General features: G+C 39.3%; 1 protein-coding gene across 1 annotated transcript in view; it reads left to right on the top strand.

Moving 5' to 3' along the window:
• LOC110880343 (probable LRR receptor-like serine/threonine-protein kinase At1g07650) overlaps window positions 1-24,044 on the top strand; it is a 50,423-nt gene extending 26,379 nt beyond the window's left edge. The window contains exons 10-12 of the mRNA XM_022128937.1: window positions 23,237-23,480; window positions 23,637-23,787; window positions 23,874-24,044. Coding sequence (XP_021984629.1) covers window positions 23,237-23,480; window positions 23,637-23,787; window positions 23,874-24,044 — 566 coding nt within the window. The remainder of the gene's footprint in view (window positions 1-23,236; window positions 23,481-23,636; window positions 23,788-23,873) is intronic.
• Window positions 24,045-27,877: the final 3,833 nt, after the last annotated feature.

The following is a 27,877-nucleotide window of genomic DNA, read 5'->3' as shown; positions in this document are numbered from 1 at the left end:
AATACTCTCAACAATGAGGATTTTCATGATGCAACCGAGTTGAACGAATCTTCAGAGGATGATGAATTTCTAGATGCAGATCAAGAAGCTCCTACAACAGCAGTTCATGGTACTTCAGAGGGTACTCCTCCAGTGGATGCCCACAGAACAGCTGAAGCTACTGCATCATCCTCTTCGTCAATTCGGGCCTTGATTTGGTTGTTGATCTTAATCTCAACAACCTGGGTATCAATATTCCAGTTCGTGATAATCCTGAAACTAGGATCCATAATACCCATCCTCAAGAAAACATCATTGGAAATGTGCAGAGTGGCATTCAAACAAGAAACATGTTGCGGAACAACAACAATGCAGGCCTGTATGCTGCTATTAGAGAATCTGGGCAACAAAACGATTGGTCTTTCGCGTGTTATGTCTCACAGGAAGAACCAAGAACTTGGAAAGAAGCCTTGAAAGATAACTCATGGGTGGAAGCTATGCAGGAAGAATTGCAACAATTCCAGAAGCTGGGTGTCTGGAAACTGGTAGAGAAACCTCCTGGATACAAGAAGATTGGTACCCGTTGGGTTTTCAAATGCAAAAAGGATGACCGCGGAGTTGTTATCCGAAATAAAGCGCGTTTAGTCGTTCAAGGTTTTCGTCAGATTGAAGGCATCGACTACAACGAAGTGTATGCACCAGTGGCACGTCTCGAAGCAATTCGAATCTTTCTAGCCTATGCGTCCTTCAAAGGATTCAAGGTTTATCAAATGGACGTGAAAAGTGCATTTTTACATGGTGTGGTAGAAGAAGAGGTATATGTCGAACAGCCTCCAGGTTTTGAAGATCCTATCCATCCCGATCGGGTTTGGTTGCTCAACAAAGCTCTCTATGGTCTTCATCAAGCACCGCGAGCTTGGTATGCAACCTTATCACACTATCTGCTGGAGAACGGTTTTCGTAGAGGTCTTATCGACTGTACTCTTTTCATCAAAGAACAAGATGGAGATCTTCTACTGGTACAGGTATATGTTGATGATATTATTTTTGGTTCTACTAATGATGTCTTGTGTAGGGAATTCGAGCGCATCATGCAGGATAAATTCGAGATGAGTGCTATGGGGGAAATGACCATCTTCTTGGGCCTTCAAGTTCAACAAACGGAGTCTGCGATATTCATCCATCAGACTAAATATGTTGGTGACATCTTGAACCGGTTTCAGATGTCTGATGCAACGCCCATTGGTACCCCATTGCCAACTAATCACGGGATTACTCCAGATTCAAAGGGTGACGCTGTTAGCCCCTCAAATTATCGCGCTATGATCGGATCTCTTATGTACCTCACAGCATCAAGACCAGACATAATGTTCCCAACGTGCCTGCTTGCCAGATATCAAGTTAATCCGAAGGCCTCACATCTTGCAGCTGTTAAAAGGATTTTTCGTTATTTGAAGGCTTACCCGGACACCGGTCTGTGGTACCCTAGGGATAATAACTTTGAATTGGTAGCATTCAGTGATTCTGATTTTGGCGGATGCAAAATCGACGGCAAATCCACAACGGCTGGATGTCAGTTTTTAGGAAATCGCCTAGTCAAATGGCAGTGCAAGAAGCAGACGTGTGTCGCTACATCAACATGCGAAGCTGAATACATTGCTGCCTCAAGTTGTTGCTCCCAAGTTCTTTGGATCCAACAACAATTGCGGGACTACGGTTTTGAATTCCTAACTACTCCTATTTACGTTGATAATTCTGCTGCTTTAGATATCACTAGAAATCCTGTGCAGCATTCAAAGACCAAACACATCGAAATCAAATATCACTTCATACGTGATTGCTTTGAGAAAAGATTAATCGATGTTGTTAAGGTCCACACCGATGACCAACGTGCCGACTTATTTACCAAGGCTTTTGACAAATCACGATTTGACTTTTTATTATTGGTAAACGGCATCAAGGTCAAGCAAGAGTAAGACCAACATCGGAAAATCATTTTTGTAAATATCTTTGTGTTTTTAAATTTGTCTTAGTTTATTGATTTTAGGGGGAGTAAATCCAAAAATCTGAAAATCCAAAAACATCGAAAAATTTCAAAAACCCAAAAACAATAGAAAATCAAAAATGAGTTTCCTGGCGAGAAAAAGAGAAAATGATAGTACATCAGTGGTCTATCCAAGCCTCTTTAAACCTTAATCGAAAAACGATAAGCAGCTCTATATAAGATGTATCGGTAGGCTCACAATCATTTTAAAGTGTGCAGGGTGATATAAATCTTAAACCGACTGAAGACCAGGTGGGAACCATTCATTGGCATATGGTCTTAGTACCGAAATTTCGTTTGATAGACTGCCGAGGTTCTGAGATATTCGGTCTTTATGCTGCTTATCATCTGGGTATCATGGTTGCTTCTATAAATAGACTAAGTTTAAGATCTTCCATGATACTATACATACGTGTACATAATACATACTGCATTCGACCTCAATAAGTGATAAACAATCACATGTCCATCAAATAAGTGATAAAATATCACATTTATCCGGGAGTCAAGTTCGTCTCTCTGCTGTACGGAAGTACTGACCTGTTCACGGACTTGCTCCTGTGCCCTCATGCATATGAAAATCAAGTTCCTCATCAATAAGTGATTATATCACAAAGGGCTTGTTTTCAAATCAAAATAAGTGAGAATCTCACATCAATATACGGTCAAACAGATGGTAATCGGTATACTCACCGGTAAGATGAACCCTCGTGCATACCTTGATACGGGAATGTGTCGTGATGTGGATGAACACTGGTCGGTAAGTATAAATCATACCTTAACGTATCCTCTAAACATGATTACATCTGATAAGTTGAGCTTAAGTGGAAAACAATACCGATAATTGTTATAGGATGCTTATCTTAATGTTAACTAACTGAACAACAAGAGTGTCCTGGCATGACCGTACACTGATATGATTCTCTTACCCTCGAAACTCGCAAAAAGAATGTTTGTATATATTTATTTACTGCTTTCAGTCTTTGCTTTCAAAGTATTCAAAAATCCCAAAAAGATTTTAGGTGTGTTTTAATATAAACTTTATAAAAGCCAAAAAGATTTTATTTCTTCTTTATTTTCGATCGTACGATGTTGGAACTCGAGTCTTCGTTGCCTGAAACCTGAACGAAAACCGAATTGACTAAATCTTCATAAATGGTCAAAATTTGCAAGTTTTTGAAAGTAAAGGTTGAAATTGTTGAATTTATTAAACTTTCAAACTGTCGGACGGTGTTTGATTGTGACATGGTCATGAGTGTGTCATTTGTTTATGGTTAACTATATTCCAAGCAGTTGTTCTCATTATGCGTTTAGATTTCTTGAATGTGCAGATTCTAAAGGCTAGGAGAACATGGTCCATGACAAGCTTTGGAGTGAAGACACGACGTGAAGGCACTCAACGAATGAAGATGATCGAGTTGTCGCTGGCCATCATCAACACCACAAGGATCTCACTTCATAAAGTTAAAGTATTTCACGAGCATAACTCAAGGGGGAGCTTATGTTAAGGGGGAGTTTGTTAACACACTTCCTATATGTTACGGGTAGTTTGTTGATACACTCTCTGCTTTCAAAACGTGAAGACTTTGAAGATCCTCCGACAATGAAGACTTGAAAGGACATCAGAGTTTTGGTAACTCGAAGACCAAAGACCGTCGAAGTTCGAGACGAGTCTACAACCATAGAAGATAAAGACAAAGCTACAGCCAAGGGGGAGTTTGTTGGTGCACTTGTGTCTGTACTTTGTCTGTAATCGGTCTGTATGTAAACGATGTCCTAAGTTAGTCTGTAAGTTGACCAAGTCAACTATCCTCCTAGTTTGACTTGGCCAATAAGTTATAATAGTTTTGTCTGTATCGAAGGATAGCCTCGAAGGATACTGTTGATCCTTCGAGGTGATCGAAAGATATGCTTCGACTGTTGGACCTCGAAGGATCATCCTTCGAGGTCATTGCTGATCATTCGAACATGTTGTCTTCGATAGATGATCCTTCGGACCATCTATCGGATCCTTCGGACAAGACCTGCTGAGTATGGGTATATATACCCATGCAGTGTGTTGTATTTCAGTTAGACACTTGAGAGAAACATATCCGAGAGATAGAGAGAACTCTGCTGGAAACACACACACACACTTTGAGAGTTTGCAAACTGATTGTAAACATTGTGCTTGTAACCGGAACCTTTCATACGCATTAATACAAGTGGTGTTAATCGTTGAGTCTTGTGTGTTCTTGTGTTTGTTCTTGCATCATCCCGGTTTGCTTGCTAGCTTGGATTCCGCACTTGCTAGTGAGTTAGTATAACAAGGTTTAGGTTTGTTCTCGATCCTCCGAGAGGGACCTACAAGTGGTATCAGAGCTTGGCTCTTTACCTTGTTTAAAACCGGGTTTGTTCAAGTGTTTTGGTGTGTTTGGACACTTGGTTTAGCACCCGTTTTTGGTGTTTTTCTTGTTCTTTTAAACTGAAAAACGGTTTCTAAACCTTCGGGAGTGTTCAAGGTTGGGTTGGGTAACTTGAAAATTTGTTTTTAAGTGCCTTTGTATTTTCCGGCGAAGATTCCGGTTAAACTTCCGGTGACTAGTTTGGGGATAAGGTTTTCCTTTTTGGGCAATCTTTTCAAAGTTGGTGGGAAAAGTAAGCCTGCACATCCTTTCTGCCGAAAGTTGACTTACCTACCCATCACCTTTTCACCAACCTGTCACATCAACGTCAGTTGTGTCAGAACCTCTCGAAAGATATCTTTCGACATCGAAAGACTATCCTTCGATCACCTTTCGATCAAGGAAGGCTCGAAAGGTTAACATCCTTCGACCCATCCTTCGAAGTCTGAAACATATCTTTCGTCAAAGGAATCTATTCGAAAGACAAGTGTCCAAAAGATAGGGATTTAACTCGAAAGATAAGGATCTTTCAAAAGGGAATCCTTCGAGTTCTTGAATCTTTCGAAATCATTGTTCGAGATTCAACAGTAATCTTTCGAGTACTGTTGATCCTTCGAACAATAGTTGATCTTTCGATTGTGGTCAGTTTATTGTTAACTAGTTTCTGTGATTTCAGATCTTTCGACCAGGATCTTTCGGCTGTGTTATCTTTCGGATTATTCTCACTTAGCATTTATTTTGCTTATCAATCATGAATCCGAATTGGTGGAATCCGGCCCCCGACAGCGGTAAATATACAAGTTCTGATTCTACTCCTTCATGGTGGGGTACACCGGCGCCAGACAGTGGAAAGTACACGTCTACAAGTCTATCGCCTTCATGGGCCGAGTCTCCGGTATCGACATCTTCTCAGGGAAATCAGTGGGCGTTGGTATCAAATCAAACTCCAAGCATTCAAAGTATTCTAGTCGAAGGTCCAACTCTTCTATTTTGTGATAACCAAGCAGCCAGACACATCGCCAACAATCTGGTTTTCCATGAATGAACTAAACATGTAGAGATGGATTGCTATTTTGTCCGTGAAAGAGTTAAGACTCAAGAAATTTGTCCTCTTCCCATTGATTCAAAGTTGCAAATCGCTGACCCCTTTACAAAAGGCTTAGGTGCTCCCCAACTCAATTTTCTCCTTGGAAAGTTGGGTGTTGTCAACCTACACTCCAAATTGAGGGGGAGTATTGGAGAATAAAATCAGTTCCTTTTTCTCCTCCATATTTCTCTCCTCAATTCTTTCCATACATCAGGCCATTATTGTTGGCTCCCATTTTAGCTTTGATTTCCTCTATTTAATGGTTGTATCTTTTGATCAGAATGTATGAAAAAGATTGAAATCTCTTTGAACCATAAAACTTGAATAAATGAAACATCTTGCTAACACTAACACAAGTTGTGCGGAGGCGCCCATGCCACCTCACCATCAAACCAACGCTAAACACCATGCCATCATTGTTAACGGGGGAACCAAGAGGGGAACCACACACTTGTTAGAGGGTTGGTTAGTTAAAGTACTTTTCAGTTAACCCTTAACATTGATGAATATTCAAACGCACAAACAAATTTTGATTGTCAATAATAAAAGATACAGACGCATAGGACTTTAAATACCCAAAGCTTCCTATTCTTCCTATTCCTACTGTAACTCAAAACATTAATTGATACTTTTCTAAACATTAGGAAACAAATCAAAAATGAAAACTAACAGATAATTCAAATAATAAATAAATTGTTTAATTATTATTTTACTCATTTAGTCCATTGACTTTAGATCTCCACCAAACCGGCCTTTGAGATCCCCGAACCACCCTTCGCTAATATTATTACTTGATCAATACTCCCTCTCAATATTAGCTATCTTCATATTCATATCTTTGCGAAACCTCCACCAGCTTCACACTTGACAACCCTTTGGTAAATGCATCTGCAACTTGTTCACTTTTATCAACATAATTTAAATCAATTTCTCCTTCTAAAACCTTTTCTCTTATAAAGTGGTAATGTATTTCGATGTGCTTTGAACGTGCATGAAACATCTGATTCTCGGCTAGATAAATTGACAAAAGGTTATCACAAAACACTACCACTTTTTCTTTAACATTCTGTTTCAGATATTTAAGCAACAACCGCAACCAAGTTATCTCCTGGGCTATCATAGCCGCTGACCATTATTCGGCTTCGGTCGTCGACAATGAAACTGTTGGTTGCCTTTTACTGCACCAACTAACTGATGCCTGTCCAATGCGACTACATAACCAGTTGTAGATCTTCGTGTATCTATATATCTCCAGCGTAGTCCGCATCACAAAACCCCACTAACTCGAGTTCAACATTTTTCTCGAACTTAATGCCAGACCCAAGTGTACTTTTAACATACCTTAACAACTTACGACAGATTTGCATATTCCGACTTAACACACCCACGGCGAACGCTATGTCGGGTCGAGTAAGCGTTAGGTATATAAGACTTCTTGTAATTTGTCGATACAAATTGTGGGATCTTCAAGTTCCTTTCCTTTATCCGCACACAACTTCACATTTGCATCCATAGGAACAACAGAATCCCAAACCGTGCTAGCAAATCAACACAATAGTTTTTTCTGATGCAACACAACCGAATCTTCTTCTTGGCTTAACTCGAGACCTAGAAAGTGCCTCAAATTTCCCTAGTCTTTCATTTGAAACCGCACACATAATTTCTCTTTGAGCTGCATTATTCCATCTTCATCACTACGGGTTATTATCAAGTCGTCTACATTCACCAAAACAACTACAACTTTGGTTCCTCTTGACCTGACAAAAAAACTTGCATCGGATTGTGACATCACGAACTCATTGTGTTACAAAAATTATGCCATCTTTCCATACCACGCCCTCAGAGATTGTTTTAATCAAAAATTGCTTTCCTCAATTTACACACATAGTGGATGTTCTTTATTTTCAAACCCGTCTGGTTGTTCCATGTGAATCATATGGTCTAGATCTCCATAACAAAATGCATTGCTCACATCAATTTGATTTAATAACCAACCATTACTCACTGCGACTCCTAAAACTACTCGAATAGTAGTTAACTTTGCCACTGGGCTAAAGGTTTCTTGGTAATATATAGCAAACTGTTGCGAGAAACCCCGAGCTACCAAACAAGCTTTAAATCTATCCACGGTCCCATCAGGTTTGCGTTTCACCTTATGGACCCACTTGCACGTCACTTGTTTAACGTGTTCAGGTTTAGGCACAAGCACCCATGTTTCGTTTTTATGCATAGCATCAATCTTGGCTTGCATGGCTTATATCCTTTCTTTCTTCATGTATGCCTCCTTAAAGTTTTCTGGTTCACGTTCATTGGATCCGTCACTGCCACATTAACCACTTACTTAGGGTTAGGTTTCATAACCCTTTCTGACCTTCTTGGTTCTACAGCTTCCATCCGACTACTCGAGGTTTTTTCGGATCTATGCATACCAGTTTGCCAAGATTGTTCACGATGACCTGTTGAGCTTGGTTGGGTGTCTTGGGGTTTAACCAGCTCTTCAATGTGTAACTCATCATCATCGAGTGAAAAACTAATCTTCGATGATTCTAACTTCGCTTTTAGTTCACTTTTATAGGGAAGTGTTTCTTTAGTTGCTGACTACCAAGACTATTCTCGTCAAATACCACGTTTCGAGAAGTGTAACACATGATAGTTATTGGATCACAAAATCTCCAACCTTTCTACTCTTTATCATAACCTATAAAGATACATCGTATGGCCTTTTTCTCCATCTAGTGACAAAGGTGATTACGTTCAAATACATAACATACGCACCCAAAAACCCTTACATGACTAGCTTTGGGTTTAATACCAAGCATATTTGTTAGAAAAAAGGAATGATTCATTGATTGAGGGATCAGTCAAATCCAAAGATTGAGCAGCATCATCTCCCAAAATTATAGGGATTACCCGAACTGTTTACAGCCCAAATGACAGCAAAATGACAGCCAATAATTTCTCCTTCCTTCCTTTCTTTGGTTGTCTAGAATAGTATAAATATGTGATGTTTATTCAATGTTTTACATAACTCAAAATATCAATAAACAATACAATTCAATTCTCCATTCTTCACTGGTTAAGATGGTAGCAGAGCGGGTTCTATAATCTGCTCATCATCTACCTAAGACAGATCCAAGCCACCGCGAGTCACCATGTCCGACGACAGCAACTCCGGTAACGACTTAACCTTACAACTAGCCAACCTTCTCAAAAATTCTCAACCAAAAAGCCCAAAACTTTCCGACAATTTACAGATAAATTTGAAGCTGAATAGCCAAAATTATGCTCTATGGACCCGGATGATTCGGCTCGCCATAGGCGGAAGATCAAAAAACCTATTGAAACACCTTACCTCAAAACCACCGGACCGAAACCATGAAATATACGACCAATGGGAGCAAGACGACCTTGTCGTATTCTCATGGTTGATTCAAAACATCGAACCTACCCTTGCAGGTAACCTTACCGAGTTTCCCACAACAAAGTCATTATGGGACGCCTTGGTAGTTACCTATAGCAGTGGGTGGGACAAACTTCAAACTTTTAATCTCCATGTAAAAGCTAATGACATCAAACAGAACAACCTCTGTCTTGAAGAACTGTGGATTACACTTCATGGAGTGTGGGGAGAGATTGATCAGATTGACCCAAATCCGATGACATGTCCAGCCGATATCCAAACATATTCCAAAATCAGGAATGAACAGAAGCTATTCCAGTTTTTAAACGCCCTCGACCGGAAGTATGACCCTATAAAGAGGGAGATACTCCGGTCAAAACCACTTCCAATGGAGGAGGCCGCATACGCCACTGTTCACAATGAGGCCGCTCACCAGAACAACCTCGGAGCACCTCTCAATGACACACAGGGCATTGCAGCGGGTTTGATAGCCAATGAATCGGAAGGGTTGGGGCTTGCATCTAAGGGATACCGGCGAAATGATGTAAAAAAACAGTCTGGCTAAAGAAGACAAGTCTTACCTTAAATGTGACCACTGTGGTATGACAAATCATACCAAGGACCAGTGTTTTAGACTTGTTGGATATCCAGAGTGGTGGTCCGATGGTCACAAGAAAGGCATAAAACTTACGACAAAGGAGAAGGGGAAAACACCCACTATCGTCAACCGTGAAACCACCGGAGATGGGAACTAGAATAGTAGCGGATTTGGAGGAATGGCGGCGGCGGTTGAACACAGTGAGAAGGATGGAACTTTCACCATGAGTATAGGTATTAGGGTTGAGAGAGATGGACTCTTGAAAACCCCACTTTATAAAAAAGAAAAATATCTACCAAAAAACTTCTCGAAGTCTCTGTTAACTCAAAAAGAAAAATTGCAATTTAGTCAAATTGAAAATTGCAATTCATCAAAAGATGATATCTTGAAATCATCTCTGACGACTCCACTTTATCAAAAAGAAAATTGCAATTTAGTCCCTCAAAAACCAAGCTCTAATAGTTTCATAGATTTTATAAAAGAAAGTTTTAAACATTGCAAAAACCACCCAAACTATGGTGGTAATGCAAATATAGCTAAAAATTATGGTGAAAAGTGGGATAATTCGTGGATATATGATTGTGGGGCAACCGATACCATGACTTATGATTTATCGGATCTTGCGTCATTATCCAAACCTAGAAGATTATATATAAAAACAACAACTGGCGAAAAAAATAGGCGTGAAATCAGGAGGAACGATTGAGATTTCTTCAACACTTAGACTTTCTAATTGTCTTTACGTGCCTTCACTATCACATTAACTTTTATCAATAAGCCATGTTACAAAAGAACTCAATTGCTCAGTTCTCATACAACCAACCTTTTGTCTCTTACAGAATATCAGGACGAGACAGATTATTGGGCGTGGCACTGAAAGACAAGGATTGTATTATGTGGATGAGGTGACTCAAAATGGTACTGTGATGCTAGCTCATGGAACACCAGAACGGGAAGCATGGTTATGGCATAGAAGATTGGGACATCTATCTACGGGTTATTTACATATTTTATTTCCTAAACTTTTTCCTTCGAATAATACGTCTCCTTGTGAAACTTGTGTATTGGCTAAAAGCCATAGGCAAACCTTTAAACCAAATAACACGAGGGTTGATGTGCCATTTTTATTAATTCACTCTGATGTTTGGGTCCTGCTCCTATTATTGGGGGGCAAAACTATCTTTTTTTTGTAATATTCGTGGATGATTGTACATGAATGACTTGGATCTATTTTTTTAAAAATAAATCCGAAGTTCTTGTTCTTGATAGATTGGTCATATTTCATGCTATGATTCAAACTCAATTTCAAAGAAATATTCAAATTTTTCGATATGATAATGGGGGGAATTCTTTAACACACAAATGAGACAATTTTTTGAAACCAAAGGGATAGTTCACCAAACTACTTGCCCTCATACCCGGAACAAAATGGTGTTGCTAAGCAAAAGAATTGCATTCTGTTAGAAATGATGAGGGCCCTTCTAATTGAATCACAGGTTCCAAAAGTTTTTTGGCCCGAAGCCTTAGCTACAGCGACCTATCTTATCAATCGTCTCCTAACCAAAATCCTCAAACTGAAAACCCCATTAAAAACCTTGGAAGAATTTACCAAAATTCCACCTATTCTTACACTTGAACCCAAAGTCTTTGGGTGCACAGCTTTTGTGCGCATACCCAAATCTCATCGGAATAAAATTGATCCATGTGCGGAAAAGTGTGTCTTTGTTGGTTATGGAGTTAACCAAAAGGGTTACAGATGCTACAACCCTAAGACACGTCACATGTTTACAACCATGAATTGTGACTTTCTCGAAACCAAGTACTACTATTCTTCTCAACACATTGGTCAGGGGAGGGGGGAGAGTGTGACACACTGAGTTGGTTGAAATATGTCATAACACTAGAAGGAAGTTGTAACAATCACAGTACCATCAACGAAGTCTTTGAGAATCCTATACAACCTAATCTGACTACCAGTGCCACCGAAGATACTCCTCCCTACCCTATACCTGAGGTAAGTGACTCTCACTCTTCTGTATCTGTTGCAATGTTGATATTACTGATGGTCCTAGTGCTTCTTGTCAAAGAGAAACAGAACAGAATGTTGAAGTATTACAGGATAATGAAGAAACCCCACAGGAAGAAGCTTTTCAACAGTATGTGTTACCATCAAGGGTTAAGAGGGGAGTCCCGCCAAAAAGATATTCTCTAGAAAAGGAGTCCAGAAGCTCAAAATACCCTATGGCCAACATAGCTAAAAGGAACCAATCCGAGGAAGCAAGAGCTTTCGCTGCAACTATCTACTCCAAAGAGACTCCTACCAATGTAGAACAAGCCCTGAAATCAAAAAAACTAGAAGAATGCCATGGAGACTGGAATTGAAGCCCTGGTAAAGAATGAAACATGGGAGAAATGTGCTCTGCCACAAGGAAAAAAACCCACAAGGAAAAAAACCCGTGGGATGTCGCTGGGTCTATACGGTGAAATACAAACCGGATGGTACTATCGAAAGATATAAGGCCCAGTTAGTTGCTAAAGGCTACACTCAAACATATGAGGTCGATTATTCTAAAACCTTTTCTCCAGTTGCAAAACAAAATTGGACACAATTAGGGTTCTCTTCTCCAAAGCCGCAAATAAAGGGTGGCCACTTCACCAATTTGACGTTAAAAATGCTTTCCTACATGGAGAGTTAAAAGAAGAAGTTTATATGGAAGCTCCACCCGGATTCTTACATAACTTTAAACCCGGTGAAATTTGTCGTTTGAAGAAATCATTGCACGAGTTGAAACAATCTCCCCGAGCCTGGTTTGGGAAGTGCACCTTAGCAATGAAAAAATATGGGTTCAGGCAAAGCAACTCGGATCATACCTTGTTTCTTAAATGAAGAAGAGATTTTGTTACCTGTTTAATAATCTATGTTGATGATATGATTACTACAGGAAATGATAAAGAAGAAATGGCAAAGTTAAAAGAAGGTTTATTCACAGAATTCGAGATGAAAGACCTGAGAAGGCTCAACTACTTCCTTGGAATTGAAGTATTAAGGTCAAAACAAGGGATCTTCATCCATGAGAAGAAATATACTCTGGACTTGCTGGCAGAAGTTGGAATGATCGATTGCAAACCAGCAGAAACTCCCATGATTGCAAATCAAAAACTTTATGTGGAAGATGGGGCAGAGTTGGCTAATATGAATAGGTACCAACGAATAGTGGGAAAGCTAATATATCTTTCACACACTCATCCAGACATAGCCTATGCAGTAGGAGTAATAAGCCGGTTCATGCACAAGCCACACGTCACACATATGGAGGCAGCCTTAAGAATCATCAGATATCTCAAGGGAACAGTTGGTTATGGAGTCCTCTTCAAATCAAACGGTCATTTAAAAACTTAAGTGTTTACTGATGCAGATTGGGCAGGGGATAAAGTGAATCGAAGATCAACATCAGGTTACTTTACATAAGTTGGCGGAAATCATGTCACGTGGAGAAGCAAAAAACAGAAGGTTGCTTCTCTTTCAAGTGCCGAAGCTGAATTCAGAGGAATAGCACGGGGTCTAGCAGAAGTTTTATTAGTGCGAAAACTCCTAGCTGAGATTGGTTTCCCTCCAAAAGAAACTAGCAAGATCATGTGTGACAATGAAGCCATAATTCAAATATCGGAGAACCCCGTACAACATGATCGAACTAAACATGTAGAAGTGGACAGGCATTTCATTAAAGAAAAACTTGAAGCAAAAATAATTGAATTACCATCTGTACGATCTGAAGACCAACTGGCAGACATCTTGACTAAAGTGGTTGGAGTGAAGATCTTAAGCAAGTGCTTAAACAAGTTGAATTTTGGAGATCCCACTATTCAACTTGAGGTGGAGTGTTAGAAAAAAGGAATGATTCATTGATTGAGGGATGAGTCAAATCCAAAGATTGAGCAACATCATCTCCCAAAATTATATGGATTGTTCGAACTGTTTACAGCCCAAAGCCCAAATGACAGCAAAATGACAGCCAATAATTTCTCCTTCCTTCCTTTCTTTGGTTGTCTAGAATAGTATAAATATGTGATGTTTATTCAATTTTTTACACAACTCAAAATATCAAAAAACAATACAAGTCAATTCTCCATTCTTCACTGGTTAAGAATTTCAGCAGCGATTTGAACCCTTGATTTTGTTGTGGAAGCCGGTTAATTACATATGTTGTTGTCTTCATACATCCGGCCCAAAAACGACGAGGAATATTTTTTTTGTGAATAATACTCTAGCATATCTCTATCAAATGCATGCTCTTTCTTTTCGATAATCCGTTTTGTTTTGCGGTATTTACACATGTAAGCTGCCTTCGTATTCCATTTTCTCTGAGGTACATGTCAAAGTTAGTAGACAAATACTCCCCACCATTATCCGAGCGTAAGCATTTAATGGTTTTACCCGTTAATCACTCAGCTTCACTTTCAAACTCTTTAAACTTCTCAAAGACTTCCGACTTCTCTTTCATAAACCCCACCCAACGACATCTTGAAAAATCATCAATAAAAGTAACCATATACTTCATACCTTGTTCGAGGCTTGTTTTACCGGTCCAAAACATCTGAATGAATTACTTCAAGTGGGGCCTTGGTCCGATATTCTAGTGCTTCGAAACGTTTTTGATGGGCTTTCTGGTATTGGTATCCGGCGCATACAACATCTTTATTAACTTCAATTTTCGGCAACCCGCGGATCAGTTCGTTCTTCATTATCAACTCCAATCGGTCGTATCTACATGTCTCAAACGTGCATGCGATAAATCTGTTGTTTGGTTTTTTCTTTTTGTCAACATATGCCGACTCTGCAGATAGTACATATACTGTGTCATTTTTCTTTCCCTGTAGCACCAGACTTGACTTTGTTTTAAACATGTCATAAATCCGAACATCTTCAGGTCCGAACACAACGTACTTCCCTATGGCCGTAAATTGTGGCACTGAAAACAAGCTTTTCTAATACCAGGCACATAAAATACATGTGTCATTGAGAACTGTTTCTGATTACAGTCTGGTGGGAATTTTACTTCTCCTACACTTGCGATTTGATGTCAAGAATTATAAGCGATCACCACCACACTTGAGTCTATTATCCAATCGCCAAGCTTTTTTTCTCTTGGTTCTATGGTAGCAGTTAGAACAAAATCAAGCTTGAGTTGAGTTATGCTAGCCTCAACGTCCCAGCCATCGTCCCCTTTAACAGTTGTTGTGTTACCTTCATTAGGATTGCGACAGTCATTAGTCATTTTTTTCTTGAAATAAAACAATTTAATTACATAAGGTTAATATTTCTAATACTGAAGTCACAGAGACGAGACGATTACAGACTAATGGCAGGTAGACGAGTAACAAGTTGCGCCGCTACCCCCTTCTGAATAGCAAACCCTACCCTGCTAAACATATAATTCTGCCCCTTAACATGCGCAGTGTTACCGCTTACCACTTGTTGAACCCGCTTGATGAACCGCACCACATCAGGGACGAGAGTGCCAAAGGTATCGAAAGCGAACGGGACGAACACATGTTGATTCTCGATGCAAGCTTTTTCGTGCTTAGCTACTTTGCCCGCCTCTAACTTGGTTATCGCATGTCCCGCCAAAAACCCGTGGTCCCTTAGCCCAACGAGGGGGGACACACCTGCCAAATCGACATACGCGTGTTTCTCTCCTTCCCATAAAAAAGGAATGTCAGCGGGCCGTAGGGTAGATCTCCCTTCTAACGGATCAGTCAAGAAATTCACCAAAGCTTCTTTTTTTTGCCGTGATCCCTGCCCACTTAAGGACATCATAAAGCACATCTTGAACAAAATCATGTCGATATTTAAAACCTGGTAATTCTTTGCAATGGACTGCATGCTCCCCAAAAGAATCCAAGCAACAATTCCGACATACAGGACACGGGTCATCAACAGGGAAAAGGGGTATCATCAGCCGGTACTTAAGGATAGCCTGGTATTCCACAGCCGACATACATTGCCCTAAACCTTCGACGGCAACAACAGACACGAAATCCTAAGCATGGGGGGGCTCGCAAACACTCAAACATGGCTCGCTGCCGAAGGGACAAGGAAAACTTCTCTTCAACTGTCTTGACGATTTCACCATATAAGGCATTCACCAGAATTTTCTGGGCTTTAATGAGGGTGGTGTCTTTAATGTAGAAACCGCCAAGATCAAGATCAGGAAGAGAACTATGCGGATTGTCCAATACACCCTTATAATCAGAGTCCAACAGCCCACCACCACATTCAAGAAGGATTTGGTCTTGAAGAACCTAATATTGGGCCCTTGAAGCCACAAAAGCATAGGAAGAGGCATCCTGAGCTGAGCAAATCCCAAGCCCCCCAAAACGGTTCCGGAGGGAAGCTAACCTCCATTTTAAGTCCCCGAAAAAGGCACCCCCACAAACAACAATATCCTCAATTGCATTCTAAAACCCCTTGTCAAGAACAGAGACGGCTTCCCTGACATAAGAAGGCTGACATGTCCTGAGCCCAAACAGTAGTTAGGCAACCCCCATACATGAACGGAGCAGAAGGAGTTCGCTTTGAGGGCCCCGAAGGTATTTGAGGCATCCCATCTGCTCAACCGCACATTTGGCTTATTTGAGGGCCAAACCACTAATAAACTCCCCATCTCTATTGACAACACTAACCAACAGTTTCACACCATGCACCGGCCTACCAATCTCCCGCGGAAATAAACCCTCTTAAGTCTTCACCCCCATCGCATGTAGGCTAAAAAAACATTAGTTTTTTAATGTTGAGAAGGGCGCCCAAGGAGGGGCCTCCACTTTAATGATATCTAAAGCATTGGCAACCTAAGTAGCATCTCCAATAAAGGTCCAATCATCCAGGTACCAGGCGTGGAAAAGAAGCTTCCAACGATCTCTGATCGGAGAACAAGAGGGTGTAAAACAAGGGCAAAAAGGAGAGGCCCTAAAGGATCCCCTTGTTGAACCCCTGTGGAAGACCAAATATAATCACTCCCCACATAAAGCCTAGCTGGTTGCCCGTATAAAAAATCAACCCAAGCAGAGATGGATGGACACATTTTCCTTACCACATTTAAAAGAAGCTTCTCAGTTTCGTTTTGTTTTCCTTTTTCTGACCCACGGTTCCTATTCTGCCATGGCTTTTTGTTACCTCGGTTGCATTGTTGTCCAGCATAGAGTGACCTTTCTTCCTCCTGCATAATCGGTGTCCCTGCAAACTATTTTGTAACAGCTTCTTGTCCACTTAGGAGGTTTTCAAATTCGGTTAACGAAGGTTGCGTCTGCCACCCTTGTATTGCTGCAATACTGATGTTTAATCTAAATATAGGGGTCGTTCTGTAATTAGTAGATAGTTAGTTTGTGTTATAATTAGATTAGTTAGTAAGTGCGAGGACTGGAAGCGACAAGATGAAAGTTTGTAACCTACAAACTTATTGAAAGGGTGTCTCTAGGAGACACGTACATGTTCATAATCGATGCCAACAAAAGAGGAAGCAAAAGACGCGACGTTTTTAAGCAGCAGACACATCGATTCGAGAGGAGACGCAACTGTTCAATCGCACCTATTCGTTTAGTATATGTAGGGTTCATGTATGTAAATTGTATTCATCAATTTCATTTATTACAAGCAAGTTTATTGTTTTTTTGATTCTCAATTCTTCATATTCAAAACCTATGATTCGCAAGTTCCATTACCAACAGTGGTATCAGAGTGCATGTTACGAATCCGGGAAGAAGCCGATTGAAATCTGTTTCTCGGTGAACGAGAAACTGACGATTGAAGAAGGAAAGAAGCAAGCAAACAAGTAGGGCTTGTAATCATCATCGAAACCATCCCAGGAGATTTTTTAAAATAGAATACAACTCTGTTGGAATCAAAGTCGAAAAACAATCGAAAGTTTGTCAGGCATCTTAAAGGTTCGTTTTTTTTTCAGTTCTTAATGATTTGATGAATATTCATTATTCTCGTTCTTGAAAAGCAAAGAAAGTCAACAAGGAACAAGTTTTAACCAAATTCTGAAAGGTCAGACTTGTTTATTCTTTTCAAATTGTTTTGTCTTCTCATAAAGGACAACAAACTATATTTTGATTTTTTTTATAGCTTATGTGAATCTAAATATAATCTGATCAAATCAATAATTTAGCAAATGATTCCAACACAAATGACAAGTAAATTTTTTGAAAATTTCTAAATTAGCAAGTCAATTTCGAATCATAAGCCATTCATATAGCAAGTAAGTAACAAATACTGTGTGATACAAAATCCTGTGTGGTACAATCTTCGTGGTACATAACCTTCGTGGTGCAAGACCTTCGTGGTGGAAAATCCTTCGTGGTGCAAGAACCTTCATGGTGACATAACCTATGTGGCAAAGCAAAAAAGAAAGACCTGTGTGGCAAAGCAAGAAAGAAAGTCATGTGTGGCAAAGAAGACCTGTGTGGCAATCAAAAACCTGTGTGGTACGAGCAAGTTGAAAAACTTGTGTGGTGCAAGCAAGAAGAAATATTGAAGTAAAGCAAGCAAGGTAGGAAAGAAAAAGTCAAAGAAAGCAAATCAGAAAGGAAGTATGTCAGGAAGAGACGACAAAGAAAGCACGTCAACATCAATTCACGAGCAAGGAAATATATCTCTTCAATGCCCAAAGTTGACTGAATCGAATTACACTTAGTGGGCAATCCTGATGCAAACGATCTTGAAGGCATATAGTCTTTGGGATACGGTTGTTTCAAAAGAAGGGGTAAATGAGAAAAGGCAAATAAAATGAAAGCAATGAACTTCCAAACATTACCTGGAGATATTCTAATACGAAAGTGCAAAGGAAGTTTGGGATGCAATCAAAGTTCGATATCTTGGAGCCGATATGGTTTAGAAAGCGTGTTTGCAAACTTTGAGAAGTGAAATAGAAGCCTTAAAGACGGGAGAAAACAAAACAATATGTAATTTCGCAAACAAGTTGGGTGGAATAAAAGCTAAGTTTAAAAGTCTCGGTACCACCATCAAAGATAAGAAGATTGTAATGAAATAACTTATCTCTGTTCCGAAGAAGTTTCTACCCATTGTGGCATCCATCGTGCACTATTCAGAATTGATAAAATGACGTTTGAAGAAGCAGTGGATAGGATTACAGCATTTAAAGAACGCCTCAAGAGCAAAAACGAATCGGATAACAATAATCTCTTAATGGCAAGTTCAGACAATCATTCCGGAAATTGGCATCATGGAAAAGGACGCGGTGATCAAAATCATGGTAGAGGACATGGAGGAAGTTCGTTTAGAGGAGAAGAGAACATGAGCGAAACATGGATCGAGGAAATAGAGACAAGAGAGAGTTCAGGTGTTACGAATGTGGTGAATTCGGCCACTTCGCATACGAGTGTAGCAGGTGAAAAGATGAGGAAACAGAGAAGGACGAAGAAGCTCATGTTGCGTTGGAAGAAGAACCAATGCTACTGCAAGTCAACCAAGTTGAAGACCTTCTTTAAACTATATCTAGTTTAAGGAGTATTGATGTTTAAAATAAATATAGGAGTCGTTCAGTGATTAGTAGATAGTTAGTTTATGTTAAAATTAGATTAGTTAGTAAGTACGAGGACCGGAAGCGACAAGATGAAAGTTTTTAACCTACAAACTTATTGAAAGGGTGTCTCAAGGAGACATACATGTTCAGAATCGATGCCAACAAAAGAGGAAGCAAAAGACGCGATGTTTACAAGCAGCAGACACATCGATTCAAGAGGAGACACAACTGTTCATTCACACCTATTCGTTTAGTATATATAGGGTTCATGTATGTAAATTGTATTCATCACTTTCATTCAATACATGCAAGTTTATTGTTCTTTTGATTCTCAATTCTTCATATTCAAAACCTGTGATTCGCAAGTTCCATTACCTCAAATAAAACTATAAAACTATGATACTCAGGTTTGAGTCCGTGTACTATAATCCTCTTCATCCAAGCTTCTCTAATCCTTTCTTGTGGGTCAAGACCAGCAATTTCTTAACACAAGGTTTTTACCTTTGTAAAACTATTGAGAGATTGACAAGTTTTTTTGGCAGATTCCAAGTAGTTCATTTTCAAAGAGTTGAAGTTTGGTATTAAAAATGCACACATGCTAAAAAACAATGACTGCACGTTCACTTCCATCCAAAGTCCATTTGCATGAAACTCGGCCAGACTTGACCATTTCACACTAACATGCAGATTCTAAATTATGGGTACGATTCCCCTATTCAATATTAGCATATGTTGAAAGGAACAACCCGGATGACCCATTCGAACCATTTGACTCGTGACCCATACTGATTAACCCAACAGTCGCCAAATCATGTACGTGATCGAGAAGCTCTTTCGTAGTCGCCAAATCATTTATGTAATTTGAGTGATTAAGTTTCTTAATTCCTACAACATACTCTAAATCCACCATGATATTGAACTGATCTTGGGATGTGTTGGTATCATCGTCATCGGAAACCCAGGACCAATCGGAACGGATGGTATTGTGACCACACACACAATCGTTTTCAAACAACCCACAGCACTCACAGTATTTCATGATGGATTGAACGAAAAACAGATTTGCAAAAGATAACTAACCGAATTGAACTTGAATGATAACTAGAACTTGAATATGATAACTTGTAAACACACGTTCGAATACAAACTAACTGACTTATGAACAAGGAGTTGTGCCGCGGTTTTATAGCAGTGAACGGGTATGTTCCCAGCAGTCACAACGTTTTAAATCGAAAGGATATGACGTTTCATGAATAACCGCTCGGTAGTTATTCTTGGGGACGTACCGGTTCATAATGCTCGGCCCAAAACTGCTTGTTCTAACCGACACTTACTGGACTGGACTTAAGCATTCTGTTCGACCCATACATGTGGCCTACGGCCCAACATAATAAACATAAACAATAGCAATGTTTGACCCATAATAACTAGACTAAAACAAATAAACATAACCGGGCCGAGAGGCCCATTACTTGTACTCGGATGGACTTGGTTAACGTAACGTTCTTCATTCTCCCCCTTAAGCAAGAACATCCGAGTCCTTCGATCACGATCACTCCTTGCGATTGTTGGTGACCTCGATCTTGACCACCACGTCGTCGTCGCTTGAATCGTCGAGCCAACCGCAATTGTTGCTTGAGCTTTCAGCCATGCCAACTTTCTTTCTTGCACGCTCCTTCTTGATGTAGTCGAAATACCATTCGACCAACTCCAAATAATAGATGTAGGTGACCTTCATCTCGCAAGCGTCATCCGCGTCGTAGCCATACTTCACCGAAATATCGCCCCACATGTCTTTCTCCATTATCTCTTTGAATCCACCGTTATGCTTCACGATGCGGTGTAGTAGTATGAGACTGAGATCACGTCCATCAATTAACTCTGGCGGCATTGCTTTCTCACAAACAATCCCTAGAAAATCCGTGATGAACCAAACCAAAACTTCCTCGAACGGTGCGTCGAAGAACCTTGGGTGTTTCTTGATTTCCTCGTGTAGTGTGATAAGATCCCCCGGTTCCATGCAACTTTCCATAATTAACCCTCTTTCAACAACGTCCTCCTCGAGTTGAGAGAGAGTTATTGCCCGTTCCCGAAGCATTTCTCTTGATTGGCGCGGATTATCTTTCTCGCCTTCAATGTAGATCAACAATGCCTTTTTCGCTTTCTTGGAGTACACAACTTCTTTCTTCCTAGCGTTTGAACGTTCACCGTACACTTTCTTTTTGTTTTTCGACTTCTCGAATTCCCGTTCATAATAATCCCCCAGACACTCTTGGAATTCCTTTTTCTCCTTCTTGTAGCCATTATCAACCCCAAGATTATCGTAGAAAGCATTAAGATAATCTTGTTCCAAATCGACTTCTGACTTGTCTTCGTATATGTCGAACCCTTTCGATCGACAACCAAACATTTTCTTTAACACACATGTTTCACCCATGGTGACCGTCTCAATCCCTTGAAACAAGAGTTGTTCTAGACTTAGAACATTCTTGTCTAGACTTGGTGCATAACTTACGCACGGGATTGTCTTATCCTTGCCGTCCACCGGCACTCTCACTTCTCCTATTCCATGTACAAACGAAAAATCCTTCCTACTTTCGTTTGTTACAACCCCAAAGTGTCTCTTGAAACACTTAAACAAATCTCGATTTCCCGTCATATGCGTTTTAAACGTGGGATCAACAACCCAGATTGAATCCCAGTTACCCCCGCAAGTATCTTTCATAATATAATCGCTTTCAATTGACAACGGTGATAACTTGATGTACTTACTTGGGCAAATTGATGCGATGTGGCCCAATTCCTTGCACTTGAAACAGCGAACCCCCGGTTTTCTCGGCCTACCCACTGGTGCATTAGATTTCTTCCCGGACTTCTTCACGAAACCCTTTTGAAACACTTTCTTTGGAAACTTTTTCATTGGTGATTTCCCGGTCCGCATGGTTGGCTTCCCCTGCGCGTACTCATCCACTTCCGCCGCCCGGCCGCACTCTCCACTACGAACAAAATCTTCTTCACCATAATCGGTCATCACCGATTTCCCTTTGTTTCCATGAACCCGGTTTTCTTCTTGATCACAATCCCTTCCGCTTCCTGTTAAACCTTTGGCTCTGATACCAATGTGGTATCATCGTCATCGGAAACCCAGGACCAATCCAATCGGAACGGATGGTATTGTGACCACACACACAATCGTTTTCAAACAACCCACAGCACTCATAGTATTTCATGCTGGATTGAACGAAAAACAGATTTGCAAAAGATAACTAACCGAATTGAACTTGAATGATAACTAGAACTTGAATATGATAACTTGTAAACACACGTTCGAATACAAACTAACTGACTGATGAACAAGGAGTTGTGCCGCGGTTTTATAGCAGTGAACGGGTATGTTCCCAGCAGTCACAACGTTTCAAATCGAAAGGATATGACGTTTCATGAATAACCGCTCGGTAGTTATTCTTGGGGACGTACCGGTTCATAATGCTCGGCCCAAAACTGCTTCTTCTAACCGACACTTACTGGACTGGACTTAAGCATTCTGTTCGACCCATACATGTGGCCTACGGCCCAACATAATAAACATAAACAATACCAATGTTTGACCCATAATAACTAGACTAAAACAAATAAACATAACCGGGCCGAGAGGCCCATTACTTGTACTCGGATGGACTTGGTTAACGTAACGTTCTTCAGGATGTAGTTTGGACTTGAGATTATTAGCGCCTCAATCAGCAGTCAATGCTAATTAGAGACAGCGGGAATCTGATTTCAGTGGTCTGCTAGTTTCACGTTCTTCTTAGAGCCGATCAAGTGGCTCTGATACCACTTGATGAATATTCAAACGCACAAACAAAATTTGATTAGAAACAAATAACAAATTTGATCGATTTTTTATTATTGATTGTCAATGATAAAAGATAAGACGCATAGGACTTTAAATACCCAAAACTTCCTATTCCTACTATAACTCAAAACATTAATTGATACTTATCTAAACAATAGGAAACAAATTAAAAACTAAAACTAATAGATAATTCAAATAATTAATAAATTGGTTAATTATTATTTTACTCATTTGGTCCTTTGATTTTAGATCTCCACCAAACCACCCCTTGAGATCCCCAAACCACCCTTGGCTAATATTGTTACTTGTTCAATAAACATATGGTCTAATGCTGAGAATTTACTGACAGGGGACGATATAGAATTAAAGCGAAAGTTTACATGGCCTGTGAGGTTTAACATATGCCTAGGGATAGCTCGAGGCTTGGCTTACCTTCATGAAGAATCAGATATGATGATTGTGCATCGCGATATTAAAAGCAGCAATGTGCTGCTTGATGGTAACTTTACACCGAAAATATCTGATTTCGGTTTAGCGAAGCTAATACATGATCATGGACATGCCGATACCCACACCCAGATTGCAGGAACAATGTATGCTCTCAAACATTTCTTTGTCCATTTTGTTAGTCTTTTATTCAAAAACCTTTCTTTGTCCATTTTGTTAGTCTTTTTTATTTAAGTAAGTGAGGGGTTCTATGTAGGAGGCTTATTTCCTCTTTTAGCTCATATTATTTATTTGGTTCTCAGATGTTATATAGCTCCGGAATACGGCATGTACGGCCGATTGAGCCCCAAGGCAGATGTCTATAGTTTTGGAATTGTAGCACTAGAAATTGTAACCGGAAAACGCGTCCCCAACTTCATACCCAAAGAAGATGGTGTATATGTTACTGATTGGGTGAGTATTTAAGATAAATATCCTTGACTGATAAGTCTAAAGTGTAGTGTTATGATTTTTTTTTTTTTTTTTTTTTTTTCTGACAGGATCGACGCCTAAAAGAAACAAATCTATCAGAAATAGTAGATCCAGGCTTAGGGTCTGAGTATTCATCACAAGAAGCATATAGAACATTAAAGGTAGCCCTAAAATGTGTCCATAGATTACCACACCGCAGGCCAAAGATGTCGACGGTAAAGGAGATGCTAGAGGGTTAAATCAACCTTTTAAAATGTTGCAAACAATACGTACGTTGTGTCAGTATATGTTTTTGTTGATTTAAACACTTGTAAAATTATTATACTAGAATTCTGAACCATCTATCTTTTCACTCCTAATCATGTTGGCTAGTATTTAAGGGTGATCACATATGGTTAAATGGTGATTAAAACATGCTTGAATACTGAGAATAAAAAAGTGTGACGTCAACAAGGGATTGTGGAGTGAATGTTTACAAAAGCATCCACAATGCGGATGTCCGGATCCTCATGGACAAAAACCCACTGCCCCACCTCGTCAGCACACATTGCGTGGGTGGTCCGGCTCCAAACATCCAAAACCACGTCCAAATTTCCGGACTTGAATTCGTATGAGCAAGCGAGCCCCACGTTCAATTTACCTTTCTTAACAAAAGAAGCCAAAGAAGACCATCGGGTAACGGCTCTCTACTAGGCTAGCATGCAGTACCCTTCTGGATAGTTGTTCACAAACATTTACAAAAACTCACCAACGAAAGACCAAATCCGGCATTCGTTTGTTGTACAGTTTCAACTATAATTCAAACTTAAAAAAGATAACCAACTAAAAGCTTATCTGAAACCACCTTCACACGTTTTCTCGTGTTTACAGCTTTCTTAAGCAATATTTCTCGTGTATACAGTGTGTATAAATAATACACATATAGCAACTAGTAAGTAGTAAACTCACGCGAGCCTGTTCCTTTTCTTATTAATAGCATTAGTGTAATCTATCTATATATATATATATATATCATGAGCCTTACATATCTCAATCAAATAATAGCAGACACGCGAACTTCTTAAAGTTGAAATTACATATTTCATATAAAAATGAAAAATGAAAATTTACTGTTATAATTCAAAATTTTCTAAATATTTCTTTACCAGGTCTACATATATATTTATACACACAAAACATAACAAGAATACTTTTATTTTGGGTCATGTGTCATGGCACACCAGTCTGACTGAACACAACTCATCCTATAAAAATATATTAATGTGGGATAGAATTATATAGTTTAGTATATACAAGGTGTACGTCTATTTGATACTCAAATAGTGGAGCTCGTAAGCATTCACAAGTCTTGGCATTATATAGATAATGATGCATGCAGTGTCTAACTCAGATGTATCATCGCCAAACATATCTAGTCAAAATTCGCTTTTGTTAGAAGTCTAACTTATGAAAACAAAGGAGAAGTAAAGTTATTGGTCTATATATGCACTAATATGAGAAAAGAGAGAGAGAAAAGACAAGGATTTGAAATTCATTAAAAAGTATAAAATGTTTTATCATTCTACCAATACAAGTAAAGATGTTCTTGAATCATAACCAAACAGGCTAGGTTGGATGTGTTTACTGAACAAACCACTATGCCGGATTGGCAATATCAACGTTCAACTTTAGCAATTTGGCGATTCAAAATCATAAATTTGTGTTACCGTTTCACACCCTGATATTTCCAACATAACCCGATGGGCCCGGTGGGAAGCATGCTGACGTTAGTTGATATCATCATAGTCAACAAACACAGAATAGCACAGCGGAAGTCTTAGAATAAAATTACTATTACAAACCGAAGTGTTCAAAATTTAAAATTATAATACAGACGGTTGTAATAAAAGATCCACATGCGGATCATAAAACGTACAAAATGATAATGTTCAACAGACTTTAGGCAATCTAAGGATTTGCAAGATCCTCTTATATACCAAACAGCTTCCAGCCTATTTCGTATAGTGCCTGTCACTTAGCCTATTAAAAATACGTCAGTTTACACTAATAAATACAATTAACTGACACGTTTTGATAACCTTTAAAATTGGTTTAAGTGCACAAGGCACATGAAAATCTTTTATAACTTGGGACAATTAAGAATTTTAATCTTGTACACAGTTTTACATGTTCGCCAATACATATGGGGCCCAATATAGAAACCGAGACATGATTAACTAACTCGCAACTTATAAACCCACAAAGGAGTTAGCCCCAACTTAAATGATCCGAGAATATCCAGAACACGGTCGTTAACCCCCAATGTTTATGTTATCAAACAAAACAGGATAAAACATGTTATGCAGATTTGATAGCCACAATCCGGCTAAGTGATCCCATAACCGACCAAGCGGTAATAATTTATCGTATCCCAAACCCCTATAGGAAAAATAATTTAAAAGTATTTACCTAAGCTATAACTCGATACAAGTGCAAGATTTAAATAACCCAGTCGTATATTTCATTAGACAGGTGTATGTAGGTTTTACCGGAAAGCTCTAGCCTGGATTTATGGTAATATTAACAAGAGTTAATTACTGTTTTCGTCCATGTGGTTTGTCAAAAATCACTATTTGAGTCCATTAGTTTAAAAATTGCAATTTCAGTCCCTGTGGTTTCACTTTCATAACCATTTCAGTCCACCTCTGTTAACCCCATCCATTTATTCTGTTAAGTACACGTGAATTGGCCATAATGCCCTTATTAATAAAAAACAAAAAGATATCTAAATGAGTTAATTACTGTTTTTGTCCCTGTGGTTTGTCAAAAATCACTAGTTCAGTCCATTAGTTTAAAAATTGCGATTTCAGTCCCTGTGGTTTCACTTTCGTAACCATTTCAGTCCACCTCCTTTAACCCCATCCATTTATTCTGTTAAGTACACATGAATTGACCATAATGCCCTTATTAATAAAAAACAAAAAGATATCTAAATGAGTTAATTATTGTTTCCGTCACCGTGGTTTGACAAAAATCACTATTTCAGTCCCTGTGGTTTCATTTTCGTAACCATTTCAGTCCAGTCTCCTAACACCGTGTATTTTACTGTTAAGTATTAAATGAAATACCTAAATTCCCCTTGTGTTAATATAAACTCAGATTACTATATGACCATGCAATATAAACTCAGATTACTATATGACCATGTAATAAACGACACTAGTTTGGACACAAAGGCACTCTTAACCATCGCGGTTATCCTTGTCGTTAAGAGTGGGGCTTGCCAAAACCCAAATAGATCTATTCGTTTGTTCCTCGGTACTTATTTATTCATTAATGGTCCCCTTATTTTAAACATCTATCCGCATGTGATCAAAATAGTTTCATCGTATCATCATACTATTTGTAACATGTATACATCCCCGAAAGTTTAAAACTATAATCGTTCAAAGTAAAAGGGGAAACATGAACTCATAGATTTGTGTTCCGTGCAAATCTCTATTCGATTCCTTGTTCGTTGTTTGTTTCTCGACCTACAAGTGTTATACTCTCGTTAGACACTTAGGTTTGTGTTTGTTTATCGTACAAGTATTCCATCTCGTATTATGTTTTTAGTTTCTCTTAATCGTTTGCTTTCTTTGTTGTGTTTTCATATATATATAACTTCCGTATATATATATATATATATATACATATATATAGGGAGCCGCTAGAATGAGAACCACCTCGAGTTGTAAGAACCGCGAGAACTACACCCCACGGAGCGCCGTTCGCCGCGATTTTTTTTTACAAGTAGATGTGTGCATTATAAACACGACCGTAAAAAATTACGGCGAACGGCGCTCCGTGGGGTGTACTTTTTTACACCTCAAGTTTGGTGAAAAAAAAAGAAAAAAGAAAAAAAATTAAAAAACACCAAACTTGAGGTGTAAAAAAGTACACCCCACGGAGCGCCGTTCGCCGTGATTTTTTACGGCCGTGTTTATAATGCACACATCTACTTGTAAAAAAAATCGCGGCGAACGGCGCTCTATGGGGTGTAGTTCTCGCGGTTCTTACAACTCGGTGTGGTTCTCATTCTAGCAGCCCCATA

The sequence above is a fragment of the Helianthus annuus genome, chromosome 9 (assembly GCF_002127325.2).
Source record: "Helianthus annuus cultivar XRQ/B chromosome 9, HanXRQr2.0-SUNRISE, whole genome shotgun sequence".
NCBI classification, from domain to species: Eukaryota; Viridiplantae; Streptophyta; class Magnoliopsida; order Asterales; family Asteraceae; genus Helianthus; species Helianthus annuus.
Note: the sequence above shows the minus strand (reverse complement) of the source record. Positions and strands in the feature narration are given on the sequence as shown.